Source organism: Puma concolor, chromosome B4 (assembly GCF_028749965.1).
Source record: "Puma concolor isolate L17-30 chromosome B4, mPumCon1.1.hap2, whole genome shotgun sequence".
Classification (NCBI taxonomy): domain Eukaryota; kingdom Metazoa; phylum Chordata; class Mammalia; order Carnivora; family Felidae; genus Puma; species Puma concolor.
This window is the reverse complement of record NC_141673.1, coordinates 79403723-79430623: the sequence shown is the minus strand read 5'-3', so window position 1 is coordinate 79430623 and position 26901 is coordinate 79403723. Positions and strand designations below refer to the sequence as shown.

General features: G+C 39.4%; 2 protein-coding genes across 5 annotated transcripts in view; both read right to left on the bottom strand.

Moving 5' to 3' along the window:
- IPO8 (importin 8) overlaps positions 1-26901 on the bottom strand; it is an 87739-nt gene that overhangs the window by 7719 nt on the left and 53119 nt on the right. For all 4 annotated transcript variants that reach the window (XM_086713722.1, XM_025930292.2, XM_086713724.1 and 1 more), the window contains 4 exons: positions 11507-11727; positions 7216-7421; positions 4420-4623; positions 3798-3914 (listed from right to left, as the gene is read on the bottom strand). In XM_086713722.1, the coding sequence (XP_086569848.1) occupies positions 3798-3914; positions 4420-4623; positions 7216-7421; positions 11507-11727 (748 nt within the window). The remainder of the gene's footprint in view (positions 1-3797; positions 3915-4419; positions 4624-7215; positions 7422-11506; positions 11728-26901) is intronic.
- LOC112867418 (BOP1 ribosomal biogenesis factor) lies at positions 7428-10740 on the bottom strand. Its single transcript, XM_086711859.1, is given in 16 exon segments — positions 7428-8222; positions 8225-8397; positions 8400-8706; positions 8709-8784; positions 8786-8820; positions 8822-9097; positions 9099-9140; positions 9143-9291; positions 9294-9473; positions 9476-9538; positions 9541-9616; positions 9619-9949; positions 9951-10022; positions 10024-10113; positions 10115-10257; positions 10729-10740. Coding segments are annotated over 16 exon segments (2079 nt in total). The 3' UTR covers positions 7428-8168.

Genomic DNA, 26901 nt, shown 5'->3' with positions numbered 1-26901 from the left:
TTTGGGACATATTTCTCTGTCTCATTTTGTGTAACTTTCTGTGTTTCTCTGTGTTAGGAAATTCAGCTACATCTCTTGCTCTTGAAAGTAGTGGGTAGAGCATGGCATGCAGTTTTAACAAGGTGGTGCTGGTCCTCTGCCAGAGGGGATGTGTCTCTGCCCCGGAGACCATGGCTGGCCAGACCAATCTGCAAAGCATGCAAAGGCAGGGTGCACAGTGTGTGTGTGTTGGTTTTTTTTTAATTTACATCTAAGCACATAGCACAACGATTTCAGGGGTAGATTCCTTAATGCCCCTTACCCATTTAGCCCATCCCCCCTCCCACAACCCCTCCAGTAACCCTCTGTTTGTTCTCTATATTTAAGAGTCTCTTATGTTTTGTCCCCCTCCCTGTTTTTATATTATTTTTGCTTCTCTTCCCTTGTGTTCATCTGTTTTGCATCTTAAAGTCTTCATATGAATGAAGTCATATGATATTTGTCTTTCTCTAATTTCGCCTAGCATAATACCCTCTAGTTCCATCCACGTAGTTGCAATTGGCAAGATTTCATTCTTCTTGATTGCTGAGTAATACTCCATTGTGTGTGTTTGTGTGTGTGTGTATACGCACACACACACACATCCCACATCTTCTTTATCCATTTATCCATCGATGGACATTTGGGCTCTTTCCATACTTTGGTTATTGTCAATAGTGCTGCTATAAACAGTGGGGTGCATGCGTCCCTTCGAAACAGCACACCTGTATCCCTTGGATAAATACCTAGCAGTGCAATTGCTGGGTTGTAGGGTAGTTCTATCTTTGGATTTTTGAGGAACGTCCATCCTGTTTTCCAGGGTGGCTGCACCAGTTTGCATTCCCACCAGCAGTGCAAAAGAAATCCTCTTTCTCTGCATCCTTGCCAATATATGATGTTGCCTGAGTTGTTAATGTTAGCCATTCTGACAGGTGTGAGGTGGTATCTCATGGTGGTTTTGATCTGTATTTCCCGGATGATGAGTGATGTTGAGCATTTTTTCATGTGTCAGTTGGCCATCTGGATGTCTCTGGAGAAGGGTCTATTCATGCCTTTTGCCCATTTCTTCACTGGATTGTTTTTGGGGTGTTGAGTTTGATAAGTTCTTTATAGATTTTGGACACTGGGGCGCCTGGGTGGCTCAGTCAGTTAAGCGTCTGACTTCGGCTCAGGTCATGGTTTCACGGTTCGTGGGTTCGAATCCTGCACTGGGCTCTGTGCTGACAGCTCAGAGCCTGCACCCTGCTTCGAATTCTGTGTCTCCCTCTCTCTCTGCCCCTCCCCTGCTCATACTCTGTTTCTGTCTCTCAAAAATAAATAAATATTAAAAAAAATTATAGATTTTGGATGCTAACCCTTTGTCTGATATGTCATTTGCAAATATCTTCTCCCATTCCATTGGTTGCCTTTTAGTTTTGATGACTGTTTCCTTTGCTGTGCAGAAGCTTTTTATTTTGATGAGGTTCCACTAGTTCATTTTTGCTTTTGTTTTCCTTTGCTCTGGAGACGTGGTGAGTAAGAAGTTGCTGTGGCCAAGATCAAAGAGGTTTTTGCCTGCTTTCTCCTCGAGGATTTTCCTGTCTTACATTTAGGTCTTTTATCCCCTTAGTTTGAGTTTATTTTTGTGTATGGTGTAAAAAAGTGGTCCAGGTGCACTTAACAGCATGTTGCTGTCCAGTTTCCCCAGCAACATTTGCTGAAGTGACAGTCTTTTTTTCCATTGGATATTCTTTCCTGCTTTGTCAAAGATTAGTTAGCCATACATTTGTGGGTCCATTTCTGGGTTTTCTATTCTGTTCCATTGATCTGAGTGTCTGCTTTTGTGCCAGATCTGTTCGTGTTATCTTGATGATTACAGCTTTATAATACAGCTTAAAGTCCAGGATTGTGATGCCTCCTGCTTTGGTTTTCTTTTATCAAGATTGCTTTGGCTATTCAGGGTCTTTTCTGGTTCCATACAAATTTTAGGATTGTTTGTTCTAGCTCTGTGAAGAATGCTGGTGTTATTTTGATAGGTATTGCAATGAATATGTAGATTGCTTTGGGTAGTATTAACATTTTAACAATATTTGTTCTTCCTATCCAGGAACATGGAATCTTTTTCCATTTTTTTGTGTCTTCTTCAATTTCTTTCATAAACTTTCTATAGTTTTCAGTGTAGAGATTTTTCACCTCTTTGGTTAGATTCCTAGGTATTTTATAGTTTTTGGTGCAGGGTGCACAGTTTTAATAAGGTTCTTGCGTCCTCCACAGGTGACCAGCTGCCACTGCTGGGACTGAGACTCCACAATGCGCACAGTAGAGAGGCATGGTGTTGGCAGTTTGCAATGGTCTTCTAGGGAAGGGGGCCCACAGCACCAGAACTGAGGCAGGCCCAGCTAAAAAGGGTGGGGCATAGTATAAACAAGTTAGGTAGTGAATGCCGGCTCCAGGCTGGTTCCTGCAGGTGTCTGAGTGTTTATGCCGGAGGGCAAGGAAGGGAAATGGCACCCACCAGCTCCTTGTTCCTGGAGGTATCTTCCAGCAATCTCCGTCTCTCTGGGACACACAAATACCCTCTTGTATGCCCCGGGCATTTTTCAAAGTACTGCTTCTATGCTGTGTTTCTGCAGGCTGTTGGCTGTGCTGTGTCTTTAAAGGGATGAGGACTCAGTTTCCTATCACCCTCCAGACTCTCCCAGAACTGAACCTGCTGACTGTCAGAACTCATGAAATTTGGTCCCTCTGGTTTCCAAAGCCAAACGTTATAGGGATTCATCTTCCCATGCAAGCTCGCACCATGATGGTCTGTTTTCTCTCTTCTCCACACCTGCGGATCCCTCCCTCCAGTGGACAGACCCATAGTCCATTTAGCTTCCCACTGCATCTCCACTCTTCTATCCTCTCTGATGTGGACTCTTCTCTACATTTAGTTGTAGAGTTTGTTCTGCCGTCTCTGGGTCATTTTCTGGGTTATTTACCCTGATGTGAGCGTTACCTAGTTGTATCTGTGGGGTGACGTGAGCTCAGGATCCACCCATTGGAAGTCCCTGAGTATCAGCTTTTAATAGGGCTATGTCAGTAAGTAGTTATGTTACTATTACAGAAAAACTGCTAAAAATGAACAAAATGGAAAAACTTTACCTCCCCCAACTTCCAGGAAAAATGACAAAATGAAAAGGTGCAAAGTGGTTTTTTTAATAGTTCTATAGGCTACTGCTGAAAGTGTACCCAGAATTCTCCTGATACCGACTCTGTACAGGGCTGACAAGAGAACTCTATGCAGAAGAACTTAGGTTCTAAATTCCAGGTGCCTATTCCATGTTTTACACTAAAGTATTTTTGTAATTACAATTTTTTTTCCACTGATTTTCTAGGAGTGACCATAATAATGTCTGCATAGAACAATTTCTCCAAGTCAAAAACTGAAAATCAACAAGAATCACTAACATGTAAATCCCAGCAAAAGAAATGAAGAGTGTTTCTTTTCCAGGAAGACAAACTCCTTATAAGAATTCATGAAGTGAACTGGCTCCAAAACAGAGGGTAAGTACATGAATACCACCACCACTAAAAGACACCTATTAATGCACAGGGTTTTGCAGAGCTAAGATATCATGATCAGTGATTAAAAAAAAAAAAAAAAATCATACAATTATCTTGAAAGGCTGGCCTCTAACAATTTTTAAAACAGTCTTTATGTGCCACAAGGCTCATTAAGAAGGTAAGAAGGTTGCTCATTAATAAGACTGACTACTGGCACGCTGATGCCCTCCAATCTGGGAATGCAGCTGGCTGACCTGCTACTGTCCTCCGGTGCTCTGCCAGGGTATACACCTCCTGCAGCGCCCTCCTCTGGTCCTCACTGAGCGGTGCCATCAGCAGCTGGTACCAGGCAGCATCCCGATTCTGCACAGCTGTTGCATTTGGGGAGTGTGTAGAAGAAGAAAAAGATAAGAGTCTAGTGAAAATTATCATTACAGAGAACAAAAGTACATGATCATTTCTGAGTACCCACTCCATATCTAACCATGTGGGGCTATCAGAGGAAGGTTAGGACATTACAAATCTCTGTGTTGCCCCAGTTCTCGACCTCCTTCACCATCTCTTCCTCCTGGGGTTTTACTATGCTCCCTAAAATCCAGATCTTGGCAAACACCTCTATTCACATGCTACCATGTTCCGCCAGATTTTCCCCGTACCTGCAGTTTCAGCTTCACTCCCACACCAAGAACTCAAGTTAGTGCTTGAGGCAAAACCATGCTCTAAGCCTCCCAGATTTTTCCATTTGGACATCTCACCACAACTAAAACCAAACTTAACATCTAAACTGATTTTGGACAATTCCCAAAACAATTTTTAAACCGAAGGAAATAAAGAATTTAGAGAAAATATCTAAAAATTTAGGGAGTAAAGACATACTTAGCAGAGCTTGTGTAAAAATTTGATATTCATCCACACTATTGTCAAGGTCAAGTGGAGTGCTGAATCCCTCAAGGGCAGTTTCTTCCAATACTTCTTCATCCCAATCATCCTCCTCCTCCTCCTCATCTTCACCTCTTCCGTTATTAGACTGCATCGCTTGAGCGGTTACATTCGTCTCCTCTTCATCACTTGAAATCTCCTCTGGCAATCCATTAATTATTTAAAAAGAATCAGAACACAAAAGGACAAAACATAAAATTCCACAGAACAAAAATTATAAAATGACATTCTGGAAATGGAAAAACTACCGCCTATTTTTACATGAAATTCTAAAAATAAAACTTTATAGTTTGTTAAATTGAAAATGACTTTAGAGGCACCTGGGTGGCTCAGTCAGTTAAGCATCCAACTTCAACTCAGGTCATGATCTCATAGTTCGTGAGTTCTAACCCCACATCAGGCTCTGTGCTGACAGCTCAGAGCCTGGAGCCTGCTTCAGATTCTTTGTCTCCTCCTCTCTCTGCCCCTCCCTGCTCGCACTCTTTCTCTCTCTCAAAACTAAATAAACATTTTTTAAAAAATGACTTTATACTCCTCACTGAAAACAATTTCCAAGTAACCCTAAATCTATAGTCCACTGGACATTACTACTGTTTTGCTATGGCTGTCTCATATTCATTTATATAAAGATGCTAATTAATCAGAGTCCCAAGTTTTTTGTCAAAAAAATTGTGTAGTCAGTACATTTTTTTTAATGTTTATTTTTGAGAGAGAGAGAGTGCAAGCGGGGGAGAGGCAGAGAGAGAGGGAGATACAGAATCCAAAGCAGGCTCCAGGCTCTAAGCTGTCACCACACAGCCTGATACAGGGCTCCAGCTCACGAACCGCAAGATCATGACCTGAGCCGAAGTCGGACACTTAACTGACTGGGCCCCCGGCGCCCCAGTGCATGTGTTTTAAGTAACAATGAGTTCCCATTGAGAATTTGGGTCTCTCAACAGTTAATTCAGTTGATTACAAACTACTCACAAGTGTTCAAATGAGGTCATTTCTGCTAATAGAAACATAAAAATACAGAAATAAAGAAAAAATAGCTACATGTGTGTTGAAAAGTGGAAAGCTGAATTGCATATCACCATGGATTCTGTTTCTATTTTCAGGGCTGATCTGTTCTAAGCAGTTAGCCCAATATTATAAATAACTGGAAGATAGTAAATGCAGAACAAAATCAACCCAAGACAGAAAAACCTAGAGTAAAACCCAAACCAGGCAGTATTATTCCAAAACTATTTCTATAAAACATACCACACTAAAGCACCTGAATTAAATGGCAAAGTAGTTTTAGGGATAAGGCAAGAAACAGAAGTTTTGATCATACATACACACACACACATATATATACGTATATATGACACATATATACGACAAAAATAGCAAGAAATACCTTTCCTAATTAGTCATTCTATATACTTAAGCACAAATTGAACAGGAAAGTCTGGAAAATTACCAGAAATTTTTTCTCACGTCATATTAGTTATAAGCCAACAGTTTACAAAACAAAAAATTAGAACTGAAAAAAAGAATTCTTTAATTGTTGGCCTATACTTAGCAAAAGAATAAAAACCCTTCTAGTAAAGAAGTCCTACATAGAATTCCGGAAAGCAAATTAGATCAGAAGTTGTGCTCTATGTTAGGAGTTAGAGAAGAGTACCATTCCTCGTACCCAAACTAGGATGATGCGAATTAAATGCAAAATGTTTAAATCTACACTTGTATGTTTTACATGAAACATTCTGATTTTTCTCATTTAAAGAAATTCTGTTTTTAACAGATATCGTAAGTTTCTCAAATTCCACATAAGAGTGAAAACGTAACAGAAGACCATGGGGGAAGGGAAGGAAACAAAAAATAGTTACAAATGGAGAGGGAGACAAACATAAGAGACTCTTAAATACAGAGCACAAACTGAAGGTTGATGGAAGCAGGGGGATGGGGAAAATGGGTGATGGGCACTGAAGAGGGCACTTGTTGGGATAAGCACAGGGTGTTGTATGTAAGAGATGAATCAAGGGAATCTACTCCTGAAGCCAAGAGCACACTGCATGCTAGCTAATTTGACAGTAAATTATATGAAGGAAGGGAGGGGAAAGGAAGGGGAAGAAATTCTGCTTTTAACTGGAAGAGGGAAAAAACTCCATTTGGAGTTGGATTAGGTTACTTCCTGCACCCAAGCAAGTAGTTTTGCAATTATCATCAAATAAAGATCTAATATCCTTGACTCTAACAATCTTATTCTGTCAATTAAGCAAATAACCTTCATTTATGTACTTTACTCCAAATTTATTAATACGTAAAACATAAGTTTCTCCCAATTACAATTAAGAACCATTAAAAAAAAACATCAGGCATTCTATTAATCTGTTATACTGATACTTCCCTTAACTAATGGTTCATTGAATTCATGCTGCCGACTTCACAGAGACTATTGGCACAAACAAGAAAATGAAATACTGGTTCCTAACTCATTGTCAAAACTATTTGATTCTGTTATAAATGTATCTGAATTTCTCAGAGTTTAACAACATTCATTAAGCTCAATAATTATTTAAATGTCAAAAAATTAACAGATTTAAATTTACATTACAGGATATGTCAACCAAACCCAAAATATTTGTTAAATGTGCAACAAGCCAAAGAATGTAACTGAATGATTCCAAATAGACTAAAATTCAGAGAAAATGCATGCTCAAATCAAAATCAATTCTAGTATTCATTACAATTAGAAGACTTTACCGTTTTCTTCCATATCAGCCTTCTCTGCTTTTGAGCGATCTTCCTGGTTTACCAGTTGTCTGGTAGCACAAACCTGCTTTAGGCCAAGGAAAAGGAAAAGAATTGAGGGTACAATCTGTCCCACCACAGCATCTACTGCAGGAGGTCGATTTTGCAATTCCAAAAGGATACTCAGTCCTATTATACACATCTTCCGGTCATGATGCCTACAAATCACAAAGAAAAAAATGTACTCATGAGAAATGAGGACAACTGAAGATTCTACAAGAACAAATGGCCAAGGTGATTTTTAAGGTTCACTCAATGGAATTATACAGAGGGATCCCCCATCTTGTACTACGTGAAATCCTATATAAACCAAGTTTTGTAAACCAACTATCATCAAAGAGCTATAAAAGTCTGTAATCAATGTGGTGAATCTTACTATAGTATCAATTTATAACTGATTTAAATGCTTTATCTGTGCCTTGGCATAACAAGTTCTATTAAAGCAGGAATACCTGTATTTGACAGCATAAAATTCCTATCCAATGGAAAAAAGGAAAAATTCAGACTGTGTCTTCATTAGATTGGTCTACAAGGTTTCTCAGCACACACACTGTACCCCCAGTGCCAAAAGCTATTCAGAAACTCAGCATATAATAAGCTAAACTTAATGACTATAAGTAAATCAATTAAATATACTCTGCTATAACATAGCATAAGGAAAATTTGATTCTGAAGGGAAAAAAATTTTTTTAATGTTTATTTTTGAGAGAGAGGGAGAGACAAAGCACGAGCAGGGGAGGGGCAGAGGGAGAGAGGGAGGCTGAATCCGAAGCAGATGAAATGATGAATGTATTATAAGCTACTATTATTCGCATTGCTCTTTTTTTTTCCCCCCAAGCTGGGCGAACACCTCTATTAAGATCCTGAGCAAACACATGGCCTGGCCCCTCAGGAAACAGGGTGGCTTAGGTGAAGAGGCAGATGGTGCCATTGGCCCCTGAGAAAACCCACAGCTGGGGCCAGGGGAGAAAGCCACATCCAGTACACCCAGGTCTTGGCTCAGCACGTGTCCCCACAGCACCTTCACAGGCACCAGCAGTTGGTTCTGCAGCAGGTCACTGGCAGACAATGACACTCCCGAGTCAGAGCTAGATGTGAAGACCTGGTACCAGGTGTGGAAGGCCACAGCCCTTGGGTCGTCCTGTGGTGCCTCACCACCCTGTACGGCTCACCAGAAAGGTCCAGATCAAACCACACCAGCTTGCTGTCATAGCTCCCACAGATGACCTTGTCCCCTGCAGGGTGCACTGCCAGGCTGGACACCCACTTACAGTTCAGTCTCAGCTTCTGGGTGAGCTCCTGGCACAGGAGATAGTAAAAGCAGATGCTGCACTGGAAAGTCACTAACACAAAGGATGGGACAGAGTAGAAGGCCACCCACGGCACCTGGCCATGGCTGCAGAAGGGGGTCTGCCTGCAGCGCCAGCTCAGCGCCAGCTCAGCTAGTGGATCAGCACCTGTGTGTGGCCTGCAGGGGCCAGGACCACAGCCAAGAAGTCCCCACACCCATGCCAGGTCAACAGTCACAGGCTTCCCATGGCGGATGTGCAGCCACAGGTCCCCCCTGGCGTTTCTCCTCTGGGGCCTCCAGCCAGTAGGCAGGCTGAATGGCCGGCATCTCAGGTGGGATGAAGGCACACAGCAGCTGGTCCTCGCTGCCCACCACCAGCTGGGCCCCCAAGGCCAGGATCAGTAGCAGCACCACGTCCTCTACAGCCACAGCCACCAGGCAGATGGTGGGGTGAGTGTTCCGGCCAATACTCCTCAGCATACCCACAACGGGCACAGTCCTCATGCAGTGGGTGGCAGCCACCTCCCAGAGTCATACATAGTAAGCCATCATCAGAGCCTGAAGCCAGCCACTGGCCCTCTCCAGGATGACACTAAGGTGGTGGACAAGGTTGCTGGGGCCTCTAGAGACGAGGACCTGACATGTGAGGAAAGGCTGCGGGTCCTGCAGCTGGGACAGTTTGGGGACGAGGTCTTCAGGGTTCACATTCACCCTCACCTTGCACTGCCGTGGACACAGTAGAGGTCAAGGCAGCATGTGAAGCATTCCTGGAGGAAACAGCTATACACAGGCACACCCCGCAGGTTCGGAAACTTGCGTGGCGGGAAGGTGGGCTTCCTCTCACCTGGCTCCCATTGCTCCCACACCTCTTCGCTGGGCAGATACGCAGGAGGTGGGCCGTAGAACTCAGTGTGATGCCGAGGACCAGCTTGGGAGTGGGTATGTGTATCTTGTGCCCATCCAGCCCAACATCGGGGTCTTCCACACCCACAGATTACTGAAGCTAGGGGTGGGGTTCTGGGGCCCGTGAAGCTGCATCTGGCCCATCTTAATGGCATTTGCCCCAAGTGAGAGACCCTCTCCTTCTCCACCAGGGATGGGATGACGCTGTGCTTGTCAGCAGGTCAGCTGGTTACTGAGTGGAGCACCAGGTCCCCAGTGAAGAAGTCCATAGCCAGCTCATACAGATCGAAGCTCATGTCCCCCAATTGGCCCCTCTGCAGCCACCATGCCAGGGCCACCTGCTCATCAGTCAGCCATAAGTCGTGCCCTGTCATCCAGTCCTGCATCATGCACCGGTAGTCAGGATCATCCACTTTGTCCAGAACCTGGTCCAGCTTGTCACGAGTACGCAGGGGCTCATAGCTGTGCCTGCCATCCGTGCCCAATGCCCATGCCCACCATGTTCCAGATGTCCTCTGTCCTTGGGGAAGAGGTCCCGGCCTGCACCTGTGGCCCAGTGGTCTTCTTCATCACTGCTGATCCTATCTTCTCCCTCTGCTGAGTCATCTTCACTCCTGTCACTGCTAGAATCTTCCAAGCCTGAGAACGTGCTCTCTGTCAGAGAAGCGACAATCTCTGCCATCCTGGAGGCTAGGAGGAGGGGCACAGATCAAAGAGAACTCCACCAGCTCCAACTCCAGCTCTGGCTCCAGTGGCCGCTTCCCAGGCCGTGCCTGTGTCACAGCCACACGCCTGCCACACTACCCAGCCGGTCCCAGCCCACTGCATTGCCTGATTCAAGTTACTAAAGCCAAAGGAGTATATTATAACAGGAACTGCACTGGACCTGAGGATGCCCCCCAATAGGGGGGCACATTAGGTGTCAAGAGGATCACAGCAGGAAAGATGATTATCAAGTAGGACTCTAAAGAATCCAAGGAAGCATAAGCCAAGCCTGTCCAGTCTGTGCAATAGTAGAAATGGCCTTTCTATCTTTGGAAAACTGCTTCTAGATGCTAATAAAGAGAGAAGCATTCCAACTGCATAACTGTGAGTGACAAAGCCTCTGCTCCCTAAATCTTTGTCAGAGAAAACTTCAAGCACAACTTTTTAAAGTATGTTCTTCCCTTCAAGTCTTTAATAAAAAAATCTAAATCAATGACAAATTCCAGTATCCTACAAGTAGAAAAACTAGAATGCACGCAGCAGCTTGTTAGTATCTTCCCCCACACCTGTTCTGCCATGCTAATTCACACCTCTATCACTTGGCAGTGTCCTGACTACTCCTACTGGAATTCTCCTTCCTCAGCATTTCTAAATGATATCATTTCTAAATGTTCTCTTACAAAACTTAAAAAACAAAACACTAGTTGTATCTAATGTTTTAAACAAATTAATTGCAATCTAGCTCAAATTCTAGCATAACAATCACTAATAGGTGTGGGGTCACTTGAGGTGGGCATGTACCTACTACTCGGCATCTCATTTTTCTTGTTTGAGAAGTAGGAGGGTGCTTCACATGAAGACAAACTCTCGCACCAGGGAAGCACCCAAGCTACAACGAACAATCCTTCTTTCTGACCTCACATTTGAGAACAAGCTCCCTTGAGATCTGCAGAGTTCCAATATCCAATAACCTGGGCCAGTAAATCTTTACCAGACTGGCATTTTCCTTAGAAACCTGACCCCATTTAGAACGTTTTTACCTATACACACTTAATAGTCATGGAACCTGATGGACACTTAGTTCTCATTGCCTAAAGATCTAACGCTATCATGCAAGTAAAAAACAACTAGGGACAGACTATACCTAATTTTCAGAGCTTGCATTCTTTCCACTAGATTATACTACTGAAACACAGTTTAATTCTCTAAAAATTAAAATTTATGTTTACAATGCACTAAAAATAATCCTCAAAAATGAAAATTACCTCTTTATATGCTATTTTACATTTTTAAAATCAATGTTCCAGAAACAGAAATGTAGAGTAAAATTCAAAAGACACATACCCAAGAAAACAATCCGTATCGTTCATCCACTGATTTATAAACTGTACAGTTAACGGTCCAGGATTGTGAGGCAACTGAATTTGTTCTAAAGTATGTAGCAGCAAATCAGGGTTGTAGTACAAGGCAGCAATGGCAACCTGAAGACACATGGTGCGGAGCTCACTAGTTTTCACTCCTCGGGTTAGTCTCTCCAAAACAAGTTGAACAAAGAGAGGAATGCACTAGAGAAAACAATAAAGAAGAGAGTCAGCCATACACAGAGAAACCAGGTAACTTTTATAGAAAGCAGTATGTTGGTAGAGACTATTCTCAAATAAGATACCCTTAAGGACAATTAAACCTTTGCTTACCTTGTTCTTATGGTATTAAACAAATTTATATTCTCATAAAGCCCAGAGATTAAATGGCCAAAAAGAGGTCCTAGAGCAGTGAGAGGAAGTCTCCTTCCCTTCTCTTTTTTAATGCTTATTTATTTATTTTGAAAGACAGAGTGAGGGAAGGGCAGAGGGAAAGGGAAAATCACAAGCAGTCTCCGTGCTGTCAGCGCAGAGCCTGATATGGGGCTCGATCTCACAAACTATGATCATGACCTGAGCCTAAACCGAGTCAGACACTTAATCAACTGGGCCACCCAGATGCCCCAACAAGTCTCCTTCCTTTTTGAGTGCAGATTACAGTGAAGACTATCCCACAAGAATCCACACTCAAATGATGGCAACAATCCAAATATAGACCCAGCCACTTCCACATTTAAGGTAAAATGACTAGACTGGAATTTTTGTGAAATCAGAGTAAATGGGACTTAAAAAATAAATAAGCATGACATGACCAGAATTTCTCTTGAGAAAGAAAATTCCTAAGTCACAAAATGTAAAGTACAGCATGGTGACTACATTTCATAATGCTGTATTACAGCCACCTGGGTGGCTCAGTCAGTTAAGCATCTGACTTCAGCTCAGGTCATGATCTCACAGTTCATGAGTTTGAGCCCTGCTTTGGTTGAGCCCTGCTTCTCTCTCTCTCTCTCTCTCTGCCCCTTGTGGGATTCTCTCTCTCCCCCCCTCCCCTCTGCCCCTCCCTCACTTGCTCGCTCTCTCTCTCAAAAAACAATAGTAATGCTGTATTACATATTTGAAAGTTGCTAAGAGTAGATATTAAAAGATCTTATCACAAAGAAAAACAATTTGTAACTGTGTATGGTGCTGGATATAACTAGATTTATTGTGATCATTTTACAACATATATAAATATCAAATCATTATATTATCTCAAAATAAAAATAAAATTCCTATTAATAGAAGACTGAAGAAAAAATGGTAGACTTCGCATTTGAAAATAAAGGCATCTGACTCCAATTCTACCATTGATGAACCACTTTCATTAGAAGTATTTCCTTTTTTTAAAAATTTTTTAATGTTTTTATTTATTTTATTTTTTTATTTTATTTTTTTATTTTATTTATTTATTTATTTATTTATTTATTTATTTATTTATAGAGAGAGGGAAAGAGTGTGAGTGGTGGAGGGGCAGAGAGGGAAACACAGAATCTGAAGCATGTTTCGGGCTCCAAGCTGTCAGCACAGAGCCCACTTCAGATTCTCTGTCCTCTCTCTCTCTCTACCCCTCCACCACTCACACGCTCTCTCTTGCTCACTCTCTCTCAAAAAAAATAAACAAAAAAAATTTTTTTTAAAGAACTAGTTCCTAATAGTTATTTTCACTAAAAGGGATGGGCTGAAATGATTTGTGTAAAATAAAATCCTGAGGTGTTAATATAAGCTCATTTTAAAATTAAACTTTAGGGGCGCCTGGGTGGCACAGTCGGTTGGGCGTCCGACTTCAGCCAGGTCACGATCTCGCGGTCCGTGAGTTCGAGCCCCGCGTCAGGCTCTGGGCGGATGGCTCAGAGCCTGGAGCCTGTTTCCGATTCTGTGTCTCCCTCTCTCTCTGCCCCTCCCCCATTCATGCTCTGTCTCTCTCTGTCCCAAAAATAAATAAACGTTGGAAAAAAAAAAAATTTAAATAAATAAATAAATAAATAAATAAAAATAAAATTAAACTTTAGCAGAAAAAAATAAAAAATAAATAAAATTAAACTTTAATCCTCAGGGAGGATTGGAGGATTAGGCAGAGCACAGAGGTGGTTGAGGGCAGTGAAGACACTCTGTAGGTTACTAGAATGGCGGTTACATATCATTATACATCTGTCCAAACCCATGAAATATACAACACCAAGAATGAAGCCTAGTGTCCAGCGTGGGCTCTGGGTGATAACGATGCATTATCAACGTAGGCACATCGACCATAACCAATGTACCACCCTCGTGTATATGTTGATAATGGAGGACACTATGCATGTGTGGGTAAGGGGTATATGGGATATCTCTGTTCCATCTGCTCACTTTTGCTGTGAACCTGTAACTGCTCTAAATAATACTCTATTAGGGGCGCCTGGGTGGCGCAGTCGGTTAAGCGTCCGACTTCAGCCAGGTCACGATCTCGCGGTCCGTGAGTTCGAGCCCCGCGTCGGGCTCTGGGCTGATGGCTCGGAGCCTGGAGCCTGTTTCCCATTCTGTGTCTCCCTCTCTCTCTGCCCCTCCCCCGTTCATGCTCTGTCTCTCTCTGTCCCAAAAATAAATAAACGTTGAAAAAAAAAATTTAAAAAAAAAAAAATAAATAAATAATACTCTATTAAACAACAAAGTTTCACGTAGAAATTTACGAATTAAATTTAATATTTTTTTTGTGGTCCAAGTTATAAATATATTAGGAGCAGCAGAATACTAACTAGCCTTATTTAGGAGGATACATAAAAGTACCATGTATAGTTATGTGTTTTAGTTTTAAGATTGAGATTTTAGGGACGCCTGGGTGGCTCAGTCTAGGTTAAGTGTCCAACTCCCGATTTCGGTTCAGGTCATGATCCCACAGTCGTGACATCAAGCCCCATGTTTGGCTCCCCACTGATTGTGGAGCCTGCTTGGGATTCTCTCTCCCTATCTGCCCCTCCCCTGCTCATTCTCATTCTCTCTCTCTCAAAATAAATAAACGTTAAAAAAAAATGAGATTTTATAAAGGGATGACTAGTTTGATGTTTGACTAACCCTACTGGTTTCTTCTCAAATTCCAATACAGAGCATTCAGATAGCACAACACATGTAGGATGCAGGCTACATTAAAAATTATTACTATGGGAGAAAGGGGAACCCTCTTACAGTGTTGGTGGGAATGAAAACTGGTGCAGCCACTTGTGGAAAACAGTATGAAGGTTCCCCAAAAAGTTAAAAATACAATTACCCTATGATCTAGTAATCATACTACTGGGTATTTACCCAAAAAACAAAAACACTAATTCAAAGGGATACATGCACCCCTGCTTATAGCACCATTATTTACAACAGCCAAATTATGGAAGCAGCCCAAGTGTCTATCAGTTGATGAATGGATAAAGAAGATGTGGTGTGTGTATATATATGTATACACACACACACACACACACACACACACACAAATAGAATATTCAGCCATAATAAAGAATGAAATCTTGCCACTTGTAATGACATAGATGGAACTAGAGAGTATAATGCTCAGCAAAATAAGTCAGTAAGAGAAAGACAAATACCATATGATTTCACTCATATGTGGAATTTAAGAAACAAAACAAATGAGCAAAGGAAAAAGGGAGTGAGGCAAACCAAGAACAGACTCAAATATAGAGAACAAACTGATGGTTACCAGAGGGGAGGTGAGTGGGGGGATGGGTTAAACAGGTGATGGGAATTAAGGAGGGCACTTTTTTTTTTGTCCAATAACTCTTTATTTTTTTTTCACTATATGAAATTTATTGTCAAATTGGTTTCCATACAACACCCAGTGCTCATCCCAAAAGGTGCCCTCCTCAATACCCATCACCCAAACTCCCCTCCCTCCCACCCCCCATCAACCCTCAGTTTGTTCTCAGTTTTTAAGAGTCTCTTATGCTTTGGCTCTCTCCCACTCTAACCTCTTTTTTTTTTTTTCCTTCCCCTCCCCCATGGGTTTCTGTTAAGTTTCTCAGGATCCACATAAGAGTGAAACCATATGGTATCTGTCTTTCTCTGTATGGCTTATTTCACTTAGCATCACACTCTCCAGTTCCATCCACATTGCTACAAAGGGCCATATTTCATTTTTTCTCATTGCCACGTAGTACTCCATTGTGTATATAAACCACAATTTCTTTATCCATTCATCTGTTGATGGACATTTAGGCTCTTTCCATAATTTGGCTATTGTTGAGAGTGCTGCTATAAACATTGGGGTAGAAGTGCCCCTATGCATCAGGACTCCTGTATCCCTTGGGTAAATTCCTAGCAGTGCTACTGCTGGGTCATAGGGTAGGTCTATTCTTAATTTTTTGAGGAACCTCCACACTGTTTTCCAGAGTGGCTGTACCAGTTTGCATTCCCACCAACAGTGCAAGAGGGTAAGGAGGGCACTTGTGATGAGCACAGCGTGTTGCATGGAAGTGCTGAATCACTATATTGTACACCGGAAACTAACATTACGCTGTGAAAAATTTTAAATTAAAAAAATTTTAAATTATTACGGTAAAATAATTATAGTAAATCAATGAAGCCATAAGAAAATGTAAACTAGAAAAGCTCTTCTTGAGATACTTTAATAATAAAGTTTCATTTTAACAAATGTTTACTATTACTTGCAAAGCCATTAAGAATACAAAGAAACTCTGAGGTTTTAAAACTAATAAAACTAAAATTATCCTTTTACATTAATACACCATCAATTGTGGGGACTGATTATGCAGAATACTTCTATATACGACTATGGAGTGATCTACAGGATGGATATATCATTATGTGAAGAAGGTAAGATGGGAAAAAAAATATGTACAGTATGCGGCTGTTTAAAAGGTGAGGAAAGAAAAAGGTGAGGAAGGAAGAATGAATACACCTCTTTGCTTACCTTTTATTTTATCTTAAATGTTTAGTTTTGAGAGAGAGAGACAGAGCACAAGCGTAGCAGGGGCAGAGAGAGAGGGAGACCCAGAATGCAGAGTAGGCTTCAGGCTCTAAGCTCTGAGCTGTCAGCACAGAGCCCGACACAGGGCTCGAACCCACAAACCGTGAGATCATGACCTGAGCCAAACAAAGTCAGACACTTAACAGAGTGAGCCACCCAGGTGCCCCGGCTTACTTTTTAAAATGAAAGGATAACTAGACACTGGGGGTGGGCAGACAGGGAGAGAGAATAAGGGGAGAGGGGAGAGGGATGGAAGCCAGACTTCTCTGAATACACCTTGTTTCATAAATTAGATTTCAGAATTATGTACATGTTTTATATAGTTAGAAAAAAAAATTAAAGCAATTCCTAAAAGTTAAATAAAATGAAATAAATGAATCAAACAGCGATTATTGTAAATGACTTTAAAATTTATGATCTGACTATATTTTGGCTATATATATTCCTAGCATATGGACATACCCTGGAGATAAAAACAGCCAGTAAAAAATTTTAAACTGTTAATAATCATCATATGTTAGAGATAATGTTGGTATAATTACTCTGAGACTGTACGTCCATATTAGTGGGATAAAGAAAGTGAATACTTATGATGAGAACCAGGATTTCGGGTATGGCAGATACAGATTCAGATCAATTAGGTTAAGTAAAAATAACGCAGTCCTGAATTTGAACTGGAAATGTCTGTGTGTGCTAATGATAAGTAAATCTTAAAATGATACAATATGTATTTCTCGGCTCTCTTTGGAAATAATGACCAACTCATTAACAATAAATATCCCTTGTGTTTATAGTCTTAAATACCATTTCCCAAGGTAGGGCAGGACATGTACAAGATGAACCTGGAACATCTAGTCATACCAGACAGCAAGAAAACTACTAAACACTACTGGAGTCACTTAAGGTGGGCATGTATGCTCCCAACTGGCCCAAGTTTAAGCAACTTTGTATACCTGAAATACACGGAAATACATCAAACAAATTTGAACCTGTAAGTTCATAATAATATTTAAAAAGCAAAAAAAAAAAAAAAAAAAATCAAAACACCTCACTGGTCATCTTTGGAGAATGTTAGGAAACAAACTTATTATCTTGAATCATAGAAAATAAAAGGAAATACTCCAACTGTTCCTCAGAGTAACCCCAATAATTGACGAAAAAACATTTCATAAATATTTCAGCTAATAAATGAAAAAGAAATGACAGAATAATCACCACCAACAGCAGTAACATCATAAGATGAGAGACAACCAGACATTCTGTGCCTCCTGGTAGAAATAGAAACCACCATCTATGAAGCATTCTTGCCAAAAGTATCACAAATGCATCTAACCTAATCTCTAGATCTAACTACCAAGTTACAGGAAATAAGACGAATGTAATTTCAAGGCAATACAGCCGTGCAGCTCTACTTAAGTGCACCAGAACTGTAGCTTCCCTAACATTCAAGATTCCCTAGTGACCCTAACTTTCTGACATAGAAATACCAACTTTCCAATCCCTCTGGAACCCAGTTTTAGGAGCAAAAACCCACTGTATTATACTAGAAATTTTTATTTGCTAACTTCAAATGGATCTATCCAGCTAAAAGCATTTTTTTTTTCAGCTTCAGGTATAGAATTTAGTGATTTAACACTTACATACAACATCCAGTGTTCATCACAAGTACCCTCCTTATTCCCCATCATCCATTTAACTCATCTCCCTACCCACCTCCCCTCTGGTAACCATCAGTTTGTTCTCTATATTCAGGAATCTGTTTCTTGGTTTGCTTCTCTTTTTTTCCCATGTTTATTTGTTTTGTTTCTTAAATTCCAAACATGAGTAAAATCATATGCTATTTGTCCTTCTCTTACTGACTTATTTCGCTTAGCATAACACTCTCTAGCCCCATCCATATCATTGCAAATGGCAAGATTTCACTCTTCTTTTTATGGCTAATATTCCATCATCATCATATATATATATACATATATATATATACGTATATTGTGTATATATATATGTGTATATATGTGTATATATATATGTATATATATGTGTGTATATATATATGTGTATATATATGTGTGTGTATATACACACACACACACCACATCTTCTTTATCCATTCATCAGTCGATGGGAATTTGGAGTCGATGGGTATTTGGGCTCTTTCCATTGGGCTATTGTTGATAATGCTACTATAAACACTGGGGTGCATGTATCCTTGCTTCCAATTAGTATTTTTGGATCCTTTGTGTAAATACCTAGTAGAGCAATTGCTGGACCGTAGGGTAGTTCTATTTTCAATAAAAGCAATTCTTTAATTCAACTTTTTGTTACCTATCAGACTCCTCCAAATGAAATTTCAACTTGTTCCACTTTCCACAACCTCTCCTACTTTACTGAAAAGATAAAGCTATTGGATTTAAGCTTCCACACCCCTTCTTTCTACCTCAAGACATCTCTCGAGCATTATTCAAACAGCACTTTCACAACATTAGATGTTCCTTGGGTTTGGAAAACAAAAACATTCCAGAGTTAAATTAATTTGGAATACACAGATACTAACACACTCTTAGACACATTTTCAGATAAAGGCACAAGAAGTCAAGCAATAATGAAATCTGTTGAATATTGTTTTACCTAATATTTCCTAGACTTATCTGACCATTGAATACTTTTTTGTAATGAACACCTACTAATACCATTAAATGGTCACAGTTTGAGTAATATCATCACTCTATTCCCATCTACTGGTATCCATACAATCTGTAACTGTGGGAAAAGTCATCCTTATAACTTTCGAAGGAAAACCTGTGCTCTCAAGCTTTTCCCTGGCCTCCTCATCTAACACCTTGTTTTTTCAGGTGTTTTCTATGCAGTGTTTGCAATGGCACCCACTATAAATCTTATTCTAGGTTTCTCTTTCCAATGTTTCTCACCTAGAACAGAAGTAGTACCCTCAGACTGCAAGTAGCAATAGCCTCCTTGTTCCTCTTCACAGCCAGTGTATGCAGAAGACCAGTTTAGATTAAGGCTACTGCTAGCAAACTCATTATTCTAAGTCCCTAACTTTGATCATGTCATTTCTCTGCTCAATGGATTCTCTGTTCAATTGCTTACAGCAAGGGTTGGTAAACTTACAGTAGATATTTAATAATACTTTCAACTTTGCAGGCTATATACAGTCTCTGTTGCACACTTTTTTTTTCTTTAAACATCCCTTCAAAAATGTAAAAACCACTCTTCATTCCTAGGCCATACATACAGGTCACAGACTGGATTTGGCCCACAGGCCATAGCTTCCCTACTTCTGGCTTAGAGGAGAGATTCTGAACTCTTTGGTATGGGTATATTCCACACCTTCCAGGCATGATTAGATTCTATTGCTGAGGACTTTCCAAAAGCCAGTCAACAGAACTGAACCCTTCTCTACTTTCACTCAAGTTCCGTTCTTTACTATCTCCTTGTTCTGTTGACATCATAATGTCTTTCTACCTCACCTACTTCACCTAAAACAGTACTCGTTGAAGGAGAAAATGAGCCTTCAAAAATACATGTAAAACTTTATCAACCCGGAAAGGAGGCTGGAGGGTCACTCTTCTCAAAAATAATGGAGAACTTGGTGGTAAGCAGCAAATAAGAGGAGGCTGGTGGTTCCTCCTAATTAAAATAAAAAGATAAACCGTAAGCTAGAAGTTCACATGAGAAAAACAGGAAAGAGACAGTCAAGAAGAATCCTCCTGGGGTCAGAACTAACTCAAACATGGGCTTTGAAAACCTCAAAACAGCCATTATAAATGTTTAAAAAATAAAACATTTTCTTAATGTTTATTTATTTTTGAGAAAGAGAGCATGAGCAGGAGGAGGGTAGAGGGAATGGGAGACACAGAATCCAAAGCAGGTTTCAGGCTTGAACCCACAGACCACAAGATCATGACCTGAGCTGAAGTCGGATGCTAAACTGAGTCACCCAGACACTCCTAAAAGAAAACATCTTTAAAATATAGGAAGCTATGATGACCATGTCTCATCAAACAGAAAATATCTATTAGGACATGAAAATTGCAAAAAAGAATCAAATGGAAATTCTAGAGTTAAAAAATGCTATAGGGGCACTTGACTCAGACAGTAGAGTATGTAGCTCTTGATCATGGGGTTCTAAGTTCAAGCCCCACGTTGAGCATGGAGCTCACTTAAAAAAAAAATGAAAAATTAATTAGAAGGGCTCAACAATAGATCTGAACTGGCAGAAGAGAGAATAAGCAAACCTGATGATAGACTGAAAAAGAGTATGTAATCCAAACACCAGAGAAAAGAGAGAATAAAGAAAAATTATCAGAGCCTCAAAGAAATGTGGAACACCATTAAGCACACCAATGTATATGTAGAGGGAGAATCAGAAGGAGAGAAGAGAGAAAAAGAAGAAAAAATACTTGAAGAAATAATGGCTGGAAACATTCCCAGTCTGATAAAAAACAATCTATATATCCAAGAAAGTCAACAAATCCAAGTAAGATAAATACAAAGACATTTCATAGTAAAAATGGTAAAAGACAAAGAGATAACATTTATAGCTGCATGAGAAAAAACATACATAGCGACCAAGTACAAGATTAATCAATGTTAATCAATGTTTCTTATCAGAAACAATGGAGACCAGAAGGCAGGGTGATTGTATATTCAAATTGCTAAAAGAAAAAACCAAGAATTCAGTAAAACTGTCTATCAAAACTGAAAGTAAAATAAAATACTCTCAGAAAACAACAACAGAGAATTCACTGCTATCAGACCTTACCCTGAACTTACTAAAGGAAGTTCAAGCTAAAAGCAAGTGACCCAGAAGATTATTCAAAGACACACACGCGCGCACACACACACACACACAAGCTCCCGTAAATGTAATTATGTAATTTTCAAAAATAGAAAAACACTATTTCTTTGACTTTCTCCTCTTAAATGTTTTAAAAATGAAAGGCAATTAAAAAAAAAAGAAAAATAGAAAAGAAAAAGCAATTGCATAAAATAACATTTTAAAATTGTATTGCTGGGACTATAAAATATAGAAATGTAATATATTCAATATTAACAATACAAAGGAAATAGGAGAAACATTTTACTGGAGAAAGCAAATGACACCAGATGGTAACTCCAATCCAAAGGAACAAATGAAAAGAATTGAGAAATGGTAAATAAGAGAGTTAATATGACAAACTCTATAAACATATACTTGGCTTGCCTTTCTTAGCTTCTTTAACATAAAATTACAAAAAATAACTATTTCTAGGTTTATACATATATAAATGTAATATATATAACAGTAATAGTATAAAAAGGAGGAAGAAGAGATAGAGCTATATAGGAGTAATGCATCTATTTCTCACTAAAATTATGTTAACCTAAATCTGAAGTAGATACTATTAAGATGTATACAGTAAGCCCTAGAGCAACCACTAAGAAAAAAAAATTTTTTGAGAGAGAGAGCACATGTGCACACAAGCTGTGGAGTGCCAGGGGGAGAGGGAGAGAGAGAATCTTAAGCAAGCTACACGCCCAACAAGAAGCCTGATGCTGGGTCTGATCTCACAACCAGGAGATCATGACCTGAGCTAAAATCAAGAGTTGGATGCTTAACCAACTGAGCTTCCCAAGCACCCGGAAAATTTTTTAAATAGTGAAAAAAAAAATTAAAGAAATTAAAATGTGACATTAGAAAATATTTACTTAGGGCACCTAAGTGGCTCAGTCAGTTAAGCATCTGCCTTCAGCTCAGCTCATGATCTCAAGGTTCGTGAGTTCAAGCCCCACATCAGGCTCTGTGCTGACAGCTCAGACCCTGGAGCCGGCTTCAGATTCTGTGTCTCCCTCTCTCTGTCCCTCCACTCAAGCTCTGTTTCTCAAAAATAAATTTTAAAAAAAAATTTTTTTTAAGAAAATATTTAACTATTTCAAAAGAAAGCAGTAAAAAAAGAACAGGGGAAAAATGAGATATATAAAATAAAAAATGACAGACTCGGGGCGCCTAGGTGGCGCAGTCGGTTAAGCATCCGACTTCAGCCAGGTCACGATCTCGCGGTCCGTGAGTTCGAGCCCCGCGTCGGGCTCTGGGCTGATGGCTCAGAGCCTGGAGCCTGTTTCCAATTCTGTGTCTCCCTCTCTCTCTGCCCCTCGCCCGTTCATGCTCTGTCTCTCTCTGTCCCAAAAATAAATAAATGTTAAAAAAAAAAAAAAATTAAAAAAAAAAAAATGACAGACTAAATCCATGCATAACAATAACATTAAATATTAATAGATTAAACAATCAAAAGAGAATGTCAAATTGGATTTAAAAAAACAAGATTCATCTATATGCTATCTACAGGAAACACACTTTAGATTCAAAAATATAAATAGCTTAAAAGTAAAAAGATGAAAAAAGATATGCAAACAGCAACCATAAGAAAGTCGGAGTGGCTATACTACTATTAGACAATATAGACATTAAAACAAAAAAAAATGTTACTAGAGACAAAGAGAAATATTTTTATTGAAAAAGGGGTGAACTCAGGAAGATATAGCATTTATAAACATACATGTACCTAAAAACAGAGCTCTAAAATATCTGAAGCAAAAACTGACAGAAAAAAAGGGAGAAATAGACAAATTCAACAACAGTTGGAGACTTAACTTTTAATGATGGATAGAACAATAATGGATGAGGGATGCCTGGGTGGCTCAGTCCATTAGGCATCTGACTCTTGGTTTCAGCTCAGGTCATGATCTCACAGTTCATGAATTCAAGCCCTCATTTAGGCTCTACCAACAGCGCAGAGTCTGCTTGGGATTCTCTCTCTGCCCCTCCCCCACTTGTGCTCTCGCTCGCTCTCTCTCTCAAAATAAACATGAAAAAAAATTTTTTTAAGTAAAGAACAATGATGGATGAGTAGGTGTGCCCAAGTGGCACAGTCGGTTGAGAAACCAACTCTTGATTTCGGCTCAGGTATGATCTCAGGATTGTGGGACTGAGAACCACATCAGGCTCCTTAATACTTAGCATGGAGCCTACTTAAGATTCATTCATTCATTCATTCATTCATTCTCTCTCTCTCTCTCTCTCTCTCTCCCCCCTCTCCCTCACCCTCTCTAAAATAAAATAAAAATATTTTTTAAAAATAATGGATAAGTAGAAGATCAGCAAGTGGATAAGACACTTAAGCAACATTATAAATCAACTAGATCTAACAAAAATCTATACAACATTCCACCCAACAAAAGCAGAATACATATTATTCTTAAATGCAATGGAACAGTATCAGGACAAACTATATTTGGGGCCATAAAACAAGTCCCAATACATTTAAAAAGAACGAAATTATGGAAAGTATGTTCTCTAATCACAATGGAGTAAAATTAGAAATAATAACAGAGGGGTACTTGGGTGGCTCAGTCAACTGGTCAAACATCCAACTTTAGCTCAGGTTGTGATCTCACAGTTCATGAGTTCAAATCCCACACTGGACTCTCTGCTGTCAGCACAGAGCCCCCCTCAGATCCCGTCCCCCTCTCTCTCTGCTCCCCACCAGCTTGTGAGAGTGCGCACATGTGCTCTCTCTCTCAAAAATAAACATTAAAAAAAAATCAATAACAGAATTTGGGAAATTCACAAATACTTGCAAATTAACACACTCCTAAATAACCAATGGGTCCAGAATAAACCACCAAAAAAATGAGAACATATTTTGAGTTAAATGAATATAGCTAAAACAGCACTTAGAGGAAAATTTATAGTTGCAGATGTATTTAAAAAATAATTCAAATCATAACATAACCTTCCACCTTAAGATACTGGAAATAGGGATACCTGACCAGCTCAGTTGGTTAAGGGTCCAACTCTTGAACTTGGCTCAGGTCATGATCTCACAGTTTGTGAGTTTGAGCCCCAAGTGCAGAACCTGCTTAGGATTCTGTCTCTCCCTCTCTCTGTCCCTCCCTCACTTATGCACATACATGTGTTCTCTCTCTCTCAAAATAAATAAATAAACTTAAAAAAATAAGATACTAGAAATAAAAGAGCAAACTAAACTCAAAGCAAATGGAAGAGAATAAATGGTAAAGATTAGACCAGAAACTAATGAAATAGAAAACAGAAAAACAATAGTGAACAAAACCATAAATTGGTTCTTTGAAAAGATCGACAAAATTGGAAAACCTTTATTTAGCTCAACTGACCAAAAGATAAAAAAGAGAGAGAGAAGACACTAATTACCAAGCCTGGGAACATACTACCAACCTACAGAAATAAAAAAAATATGAACTTCATGCCAACAAATTAGTTAACATAAATTACACCAACAAATTCCTAGAAAGATGCAAACTACTGAAATTAACTCAAAAATAAATAGAAATATGAATACACCTATAATAAAGGTGTAGAAAAAGCCATTTGACAAAATTCAACATGCTTCATGATAAAAATAGTCAACAAAGTACAAACAAACAGGAACTCCCTCAACCTGATAAAAAGCGTCTATGAAAAACCCACAGCTAACATCAGACTTAATGGTGAAAGGAATGTTTCCCCCTAAGATTAGGAACAACACCTCTCCTTTCACCACATCTGTTCAACATTGCACTAGAGGTTCTAGCCAAGGCAATTAGGCGAGAAAAATAAAAAGCACCCAGACTGGTAATCCTAAAAAGTTTACTGAAACATTAATCTAATAAACAAGCTTGGCAAGGTTGCAGGATACACAATAAATACATATTTTTAAAATGTATTTCTAAACATGGGCAATTAAACTTGAAAATGAAATTAAGAAAATAATTCCATTTACAATAGCATTAAAAAGACTAAACTATGAATATTTTAACAAAAGAACTGCAAAACTTATACTGTGAAAACTAAACATTTTTAGAAGAAATTTGACCTAAACATAAGGAAAGAGATCCCATGTTCAGGGGATAAAAGACTAAGTATTCTTAAAATGGCAATATTTCCCAGATCTACAATGATTCTACAGATTCAGCACAATGCCTCTCACAATACCAGCTGACTTCTTTGCTGAAATTGACAAGCTGCCCTAAATTTCACATGGAAACTCAAGGAACCCAGAATAGTCACAACAGTCTTGCAAAAGAACAAAACTGGAAGACTAGAACTTCCTAATTTCAAAATTTAATAAAGATAGTGTAGTCCTGGCTTAAAGATAAAAAAAAAAAAATCAATCAAATAGAATGAGAATACAGAAATGAACCCTCACCTTTATAGTCAATTCATTTGACAAGGGTGCTAAGACAATTCAATAGGGAAAGAATAGTTTTTTCAACAAATAGTACTGAGACAACTTGCTATCCACATGCAGAATAATGAATTAACTCCTTCCACACAGAAAATTTAACTCAAAACGAATTAAAGAGCTAAATGTTGCAGCTAAAACCATAAAACTTTTCGAAGAGAACAGAAGGAAATCTCTGTGAACTTATATTTAGCAACAGGTTCTTAAATATACCACCAACCACAAGCAACAAAAGAAAAATTAGATAAACTGGGCATCATCAAAATTAAAAACTGCTTCAAAGGACACCATCAAGAAAGTGGTAACACAACTGGGGCGCCTGGGGGGCTCAGTTGGTTGAGCTTCCAACTTCAGCTGAGGTCAGGATCTCACAGTTCGTGAGTTCAAGCCCCTCTGCGCTGACAGTGTGGTGCCTGTGTGGGATTCTCTCTTTCTCCCTCTCTCTCTGACCCTCCCCCACTTGCATGCTATCTCAAAATAAATCAAACTTAAAAAAAAAAAAAAACGATTTAAGACAGTGGTAACACAATCCACAAATTGGGAGAAAATTTTTGCAAACTGTACATCTGACAATGGACTTGAATTTAGAATATTTAAATAACCCCCATAACTCAATAAACAAATAACCTAATTAAAATGGGCCAAGAATCTGAATAGACATTTCTCAAAAAAAAAAAAAAAAAAAAAAAAAAGATATACAAATGGCCATAGGAAAAGATACTCAACATCATTAGCCATCAAGCAAATGCAAATCAAAACTGTGATATACTACTTCACACCTACAAGGGTGGCTATAAGAAAAAAAAAAAAAAAACTGATCAAGAAAACAAGAGCAACAAAGCAAGAATTGATGAGGATACAGACAAATTGGAATCCTCCTCATTCACTGCTGGTAGGAATGGGAAATGGTGCAGCTGCTTTGGAAAAAGTTTGGCAGTTCTTCAAACAATTAAACAAAGAACCGCCACTCCTAGATATATTCCAAGAGAAATGAAAGTACGTCCACACAAAAATCTGCATAGAAATGTGCATACTATTATTCACAGTAGACAAAAAGTGGGAATAATCAGGGGCACGTGGCTGGCTCAGTCAGTAGGGCATGTGACTTCTGAT